The sequence below is a fragment of the Cephus cinctus genome, unplaced genomic scaffold (assembly GCF_000341935.2).
Source record: "Cephus cinctus unplaced genomic scaffold, Ccin1 Ccin1_scaffold0597, whole genome shotgun sequence".
Classification (NCBI taxonomy): Eukaryota; Metazoa; Arthropoda; class Insecta; order Hymenoptera; family Cephidae; genus Cephus; species Cephus cinctus.
This window is the reverse complement of record NW_014333243.1, coordinates 735260-741822: the sequence shown is the minus strand read 5'-3', so window position 1 is coordinate 741822 and position 6563 is coordinate 735260. Positions and strand designations below refer to the sequence as shown.

At 36.0% G+C, this 6563-nt stretch overlaps 3 protein-coding genes across 4 annotated transcripts; 2 read left to right on the top strand and 1 right to left on the bottom strand.

The window, feature by feature from the left end:
• The first annotated feature begins 264 nt into the window (after positions 1 to 264).
• LOC107269054 (complex I intermediate-associated protein 30, mitochondrial) lies at positions 265 to 1484 on the top strand. The gene is made up of 2 exons (XM_015742478.2): positions 265 to 777; positions 834 to 1484. Exons 1-2 carry the CDS (start codon positions 410 to 412, stop codon positions 1357 to 1359), a joined length of 894 nt encoding a protein of 297 aa, XP_015597964.1. The 5' UTR covers positions 265 to 409; the 3' UTR covers positions 1360 to 1484.
• A 54-nt stretch (positions 1485 to 1538) lies between these two features.
• On the bottom strand, positions 1539 to 2948 carry LOC107269055 (probable cardiolipin synthase (CMP-forming)). The gene is made up of 4 exons (XM_015742479.1): positions 2760 to 2948; positions 2336 to 2678; positions 1927 to 2184; positions 1539 to 1863 (listed from the first exon to the last, which is right to left on the bottom strand). Exons 2-4 carry the CDS (start codon positions 2657 to 2659, stop codon positions 1606 to 1608), a joined length of 840 nt encoding a protein of 279 aa, XP_015597965.1. The 5' UTR covers positions 2660 to 2678; positions 2760 to 2948; the 3' UTR covers positions 1539 to 1605.
• LOC107269052 (uncharacterized protein YbjS) lies at positions 2893 to 6295 on the top strand. 2 transcript variants are annotated; one of them, XM_015742476.2, is made up of 8 exons: positions 2893 to 3023; positions 3098 to 3380; positions 3464 to 3637; positions 3718 to 3920; positions 4074 to 4227; positions 4450 to 4718; positions 4789 to 5007; positions 5084 to 6295. In XM_015742476.2, the coding sequence occupies exons 2-8, from the start codon at positions 3332 to 3334 to the stop codon at positions 5135 to 5137; spliced, it is 1122 nt and encodes a 373-aa protein (XP_015597962.1). In that variant the 5' UTR covers positions 2893 to 3023; positions 3098 to 3331; the 3' UTR covers positions 5138 to 6295. The 2 variants fall into 2 exon arrangements, with proteins under 2 accessions (XP_015597962.1, XP_024942057.1); XM_025086289.1 differs by lacking the exon at positions 2893 to 3023 and having other exon boundaries at positions 3147 to 3380; positions 4465 to 4718.
• Positions 6296 to 6563: the final 268 nt, after the last annotated feature.

Sequence of the window (6563 nt, the reverse complement as noted above, 5' to 3'; positions counted from 1 at the left end):
GGCGCGTCGACACGCCAAAACACAGCTCCAGATTATCACGCGTAGTATTACTATATATACACGACCAATCAAAAACGTGGAACTGCTTCGAGGGCCCTCCGCTAAGGTGGCGCGCCGGAACCAGAGAAAAATTGCCTTCACCAAAAACAGGCTCATTGGCAATCTCCCTACTCATCTCTGATGAGTAGTGAGAACCTCCGCCCGCCAAGCTACGCGTTCGTGTTCACGTTTAGCTCGGCTACGACGGGATATGCTTTGTCGACGGAGGCGATGATCTCAAAATCCTACTTCTAGATTCGCCGCTACGATTTAGCGCCATGATTTTGGTATTGCCTAAAACCATAGCGTTGTGCATTTCCCTACTTATTTCTGATCAGATATAAGAAATTATAGAGAATCTTTGCCTAAAATGAACCCTCGAATACTTCAATTGTTGGTGTTTAACGTAAAAACTGGGAGACGAGAATTTCATATTACAAAATGCTTGTCACGTTTTTTTGAGAAGGATCCGAAAGGTGGATATCCTAAAGTATATGATCGTCTGGAAAAATCAGACACTTCTACATTGGGAAAAATTCGTACTGGTTATCAACAAATAGTTGAAGAATTTAGTCTTCTCAAGGATGAAATAAAAGAGCTGTCTTTCATGGACCCAACGATAGGACTTAAAGAGTATGCAGTTGATGTCAAATGGAAGTTTCATGACAATCCAAAAGCACTTAAAGAATGGGTGATAACTTGTGACAGTGATTACAACGCTGGATTTTCTACAGTTAGGTATATTTTTTATAAAATTTTTCATAAATACTATGCTCAAGTTGTAATTAAATCAGTTTAGAGCTGTCGCCAGGGGGTAAAGGTCTTTTCACTGGATATTTGGATACAAAGCTTCCAAAAGATGGAAAGTTGAAACGAACAGGATACTGCAATATGAAGTCATTACCACCACGAAAAGCATTTCAACGGGAAGAGCCATTTGATTGGGGAATGTATACTCATATAGTATTAAAAGTACGTGGTGATGGACGCTCATACATGTTAGGTATTACTACAAAAGTTTCATATGACCTCATGTGGCATGATGTATATATGTTTCCAATGTATACTCGAGGAGGTCCTTATTGGCAATATGTAAGGATACCATTTTCAAAATTTTTTATGTCAAGTAAAGGGAGAATACAGGATAAGCAAGCTTCAATACCATTACATGAAGTAAGAACATTTGGAATCACAATTGCAGATGCAATTCCAGGTTCATATAGATTAGAGATTGATTACATAGGGCTACAATATGATCCATCTCATGAAGAGGAATTTGCATATGAGTCGTATCGAGTTGATCCATTTATTCTAGTCTAAGATTCAACTTAAAAAAAAGTGTATCAAAAATTATGTAAATAAATACTACTGAGCTTTAAAAAAAGCTGGTTATTACCCTGTCAAGTAAAAAAGATCCATCCTGAATATTATAATGCAAGCAATAATCAGACAACACAGATCCTGCATATCATTCAATCTCATAAATAAATTTGCATATCTGTTGTAAACAGGAAAAGTAGTGTACTTTTATTTTGCAAGAATAATAACACAATATCCGAACTACGGTCACGATGTAATTTTCTTTTTTGTGAGAAATTTATAGGTATCTTTTGATATTAGGTAACTAATTCCCCCAGCAAGTGTTGTAAACGCTGTAAGGTAGCACAATCCTTGCAATAATGGATGATCTACAAAGTGAAATACTGGAGCAGCTAATGTACTAGCTACTAGAGACAGCTGTACGCCAGTATTTAACTTGCTGGTAAATGTTGGTGCCAGTTGCACTGTTGCATGTGTTGGATCAAAATACCTTGCTAACGTTTTCTGCAAATGAATTTGTTATTGACATCTCATTGAAAAATGTTCCATCTAATATATTATGCTTACAGGTGGTGGTAAGGAGCGGTACCTCACATAAGAGGCACCAATGACCAGAGCCACATCTCGTACAATAACAAGGCACGTGAGTGGAACAGGTATCAAGCCTACCCAGGCCAAAGAGAGAAATAAGGTCCCAACTAGCAATTTGTCTGCCACTGGATCTAAAAAACTACCAAGCTTCGAGGCTTGGGATGTCCAAGTACGAGCAATCCATCCATCAGCTAAATCACTAACTCCAGCAAAACCCAGGAGACAGAGCGCCACCTATTTTACAGTTCAGCCATCATCTTCCTGATATAAAAAGAGTATGATTCGAGTGCAAACTATGCTATAAAGCAAATTGTTTTAGTTCATTTAATGATATATTCCATAGATTAAAGAAAAAACTTCAGTATCTCATGAAAATGTTTCTTACAGTATAATCTTGTGAGACTATTAAGTAACTCAGATATGGAGAAGTGACTATGCGCCCCATACAGAGAAAATTTGGTACAGTCCATATGTTTTCCCTTTCGATAATTTCTTCTACTTTTTCTTTCGTTTGACGTATATCACGCATCAATCTTGTTCGCAGTGGTTTCTTTTTTTGTGCTTGATTGTCCCCATCGATGGAACCATTATTATGATCTTCGCCACTCCTGTAGTAGAGCCTTGGCTTCCACTGGTTTAAACACTTTTCCAATAGACATCTGTCTAAGGCTTTTGATCGGCCCAGCCGCGTTAACAAGTAGCAACTCATAATTATTTCTATCTAGCCCCTTAAATATACCAAAAATATGCAACAATAAAATATATAATTATATCTGCTCAAAGTCAACGTGGGGTTAGATAAGACTTACGATATTTATGATGTAGGACTCGTATCACAATAGTCACCTATGAAATTTATTAGATTCAAGCATAACGCTATTATCTTCGTAATGGAATTACTCCATAATTCATTCAAAGGAATTCACCAAAAATTTAACTACTATTTTAAGTTTTACATGACAGACAGGTTAAGAAGGACTAACCAACCACGTGTAAGGTTTAAAAAGACTACACGAACGTTCAGCCAATCTTGTCTAAGCCCGTATGCGTAAATTTAGTGGCACGTAAGATATGTATGTATAAATATACCTATAATGTCGGTTACACAGATATCTTTCTAATGTTATTCTTGATTTGCGGCTTCTAGAGGGCAGTGGTGTAGAGCAAATGCTAGAAATTAGTCTGCTCACATTCTTAAAGCTTATAACTACTTATGACCGGTCTGTCTTTTTAAAACTATAAGGATACATGGACTGAATGAGACTGATAATTCCGCGTTTGGTGTAGTTGATAAGTGTCATACAAGTAAAGCGCCACGTTTATATTTGACTTTAAACCCGTCGAAAAACAACGGTCGTTTGTATTTGAATGATAAGGAACAATGGCATCTTCAGCAGGTGACAGAAAGCCTGGAGTTATAGTTTTGGGAGGTAAAATACTTTTGACCACTTTGTTACTATTAATGAATCGAAAATGAATTAAGTACAGCCAACAATTGATATTTTTTATGCAGGATGTGGTTTCATTGGGCGTAACCTAGTCCAATACCTGCTAGAAAACGAATTAGTTTCTACAGTTAGAGTTGTTGATAAGGTTCCACCACAAACAGCTTGGCTAAATGCTAAGCACCAGCAAATATTTGAACATCCGCTTCTAGAATTCAGAAGTGCTAATCTTATCAATCCAGGTATCTTTTGATAATTTGCATTGGTACTTTAACTAATCTTCATGATGGTAAACAAATCTTTTCTTTGCTTCAAACTATAGTCTCGTGTCAGAATGCATTTGCATCAGATACTTCTATAGATTATGTATTCAATTGTGCTGGTGAAACAAAAAGTGGACAAACAGATCCTGTTTATAAGGAAGGCATTTACAAGCTTAGTATAAATTGTGCCCAGCATGCAGCAAAGCTTGGAGTAAAAAGATATGTTGAAATTTCTTCAGGCAATCTGAACTCTTCAGAGAAGGTAAGATTTAACAAATTTATTCCACATTCATAACATTTACATATTTTGCTATTCTTTGCATGTATTCACTTAAAGTACAATGAATACATCAACAGCAAATATTGCAATATTTCATAATATATATAATTTGTTCTAACAAAAATTGCTTGACAGGCTCCACATAAGGAAGATGACACTGTAGATCCATGGACATATGTGGCAAAATATAAAATGCAAGTTGAACATTATTTAAAGAATATTCCTGGATTGAAATATACTGTACTAAGACCAGCAATTGTATATGGTCCTGGTGATAGAAACGGTTTAGGTAGGTAATATACTTCACATTATCAATCCTACATGTTTCTCACCTTCAATAATTACATTAATAATTTATAAATTGCACTTTCTTCGCAAAGCATTCAATAATTTCTCAAACATCCATGATTGTAACAATGGATAACAAATAAGGAATGATCAAAATATTAGATTTGCCTTGAATTATTGTTTTAATATAATTAGTAATAGAAGTAATTAAGGAAATTTACAGCACCTCGTTTAGTAGTGGGTGCAGTATACAAACATATAGGTGAAATGATGAAGTTGCTTTGGGGACCAGACCTTCACATGAATACTGTCCACGTGAGGGATGTAGCACGCGCGATCTGGCATGTAGCAATCAGATCAGAAACAGAAGGCAAAATTTACAACCTCGTTGACGAGGGCGATTCTACACAAGGAACAATTAGCGCCATTGTTTCAGAATTATTTAACATCAACCATGACTATTGGGGCACTGCTCTATCAACTTTAGCAAAAGTATATAAAAATAAAAATGGGTATTTCAATTCCGGCCTAGGCAAAATTATGATCTATTGTACTTTTCCAGGCGGACATGAGCTCTGTGGTAGAGGAAGTGAATGATAAACACATGGGACCTTGGGCGGAAGCATGCAGTAAAGATGGCGTTGAAAACAGTCCATTATCCCCTTATATAGATCAAGAACTGCTTTACAACAAACACCTGTATTTACAAACAGGAAAATTAACAAATGAGACTGGATTTACCTATTGTTATCCCAAATTGACCAAGGACGCTTTAAAAGAGGTAAGTAGTGTAGATGATAATACTTTATCATCCATAAAATACAAAATTTGAAAACAATAACTGTTTTTTATTTTAGGTTCTTGATGATTGCGTCTCTATGAAGATATTCCCGCATTCCTTAGTTCTGTGATCACTATGTTGAATAATCATACAGATTCAACACTTGAATCAACGTCGCGCTAAAGCTTCATAGAATTTATCGAATATAACAACTTTTACAGAAACGTTCCACGTTGTGCCTAAAAGAATTCACGTAGGTTCAATGCGCGTTACACGTCAAACATGTTGCGCGTCGGCTGATTTAAAATTGATATTATGATGGCTTATGAGCAAAAAAATATAAAAAAAAACAAATGACGCAAACGGAGATATTAGATTAAAAATTATAGAGGTCTGAACTGCCATATGTGATAAAAGAAGCAATGTATGTACTTAATTTTACTCTAACTTAGGTTTTCATAACAATTCGACACGTGAGACAATGGACAGCGCTAGTCAATCATGACTCTGCGCAAGGGTCAAGCGAATCAATTAAATATAAAATCCCGCGTCTCGGATTAACATTTTTCTAAAAAATGTCGCAACAACGCCACCTGCGATGGCGTCGACATTTTAAATGGATACTTACAGTTATGGAGCGTAGAAAAATTTCATCGTAATCATCGTAAGGAAACTTTTTCTTTTTTTACACGTGAATTTGGATGAACAGTGCCAAAAGAAGTCGACACTGATAGACACATGCAACGCCTGAACGAATGCCACTGCAAATTTATATAGAAATAATACTACTTTTTATTTATCTTCACCGCGAGGAAATGGTAGAAAATTGATTATTTCATAAACCTTGATCACTTGTCGATATCTGCTTTAAGACAATGGTTACATTTCGCGTCGATAATCAATTATACTCACGACGCGGAAACCGACTATATTCCAGTGCCTGTACAGGTATAAAATTATATATATATTATTAGGTCGAGTACAAAAATAGTATATATTGTAATTAAGAGTGAATTACGCGAGTAATGTCTTCTGCGATACGCGAAATTTGTTGTTTTGTATGCATACAATTTGTGCACACGTCTTATTCTCATGCTTACGATTGTAACGCCTATGAAACAAGCCTAATAGCTGTAAAAGATCAAACGGACATGATACATTGTAGTACTTAATGAGTTTGCAGCATATGTCATTATCGTTTAGCAATTGAATGGCGAATCGATTCTTAATTTACTTACTTACGGTGTGTATCTGCTGATTTGTCACGATAATAAACTAAACCCATCAATACCGACTGCTTTTAGTTGACACGGGCAATCCGTAGTAAAGAATAAGACCAAGAAGAAAAATTTGAGTGCCTTTCTAAAACCATAAGCAGGTGGGCCCTTTGAATTAATCTGTTTAACAAAACACTTGGCAATTCAAAGTTGCGAACGTGGTCACAAAAAATTCGTACATAGTCGTGTCCTCGCGCGCATCTTACATAAAAAGGAGGTTCGTAAATGGAAACAACGATACGCTGCTCTTATTTTATTAAACCGTCGGTACAACAATAT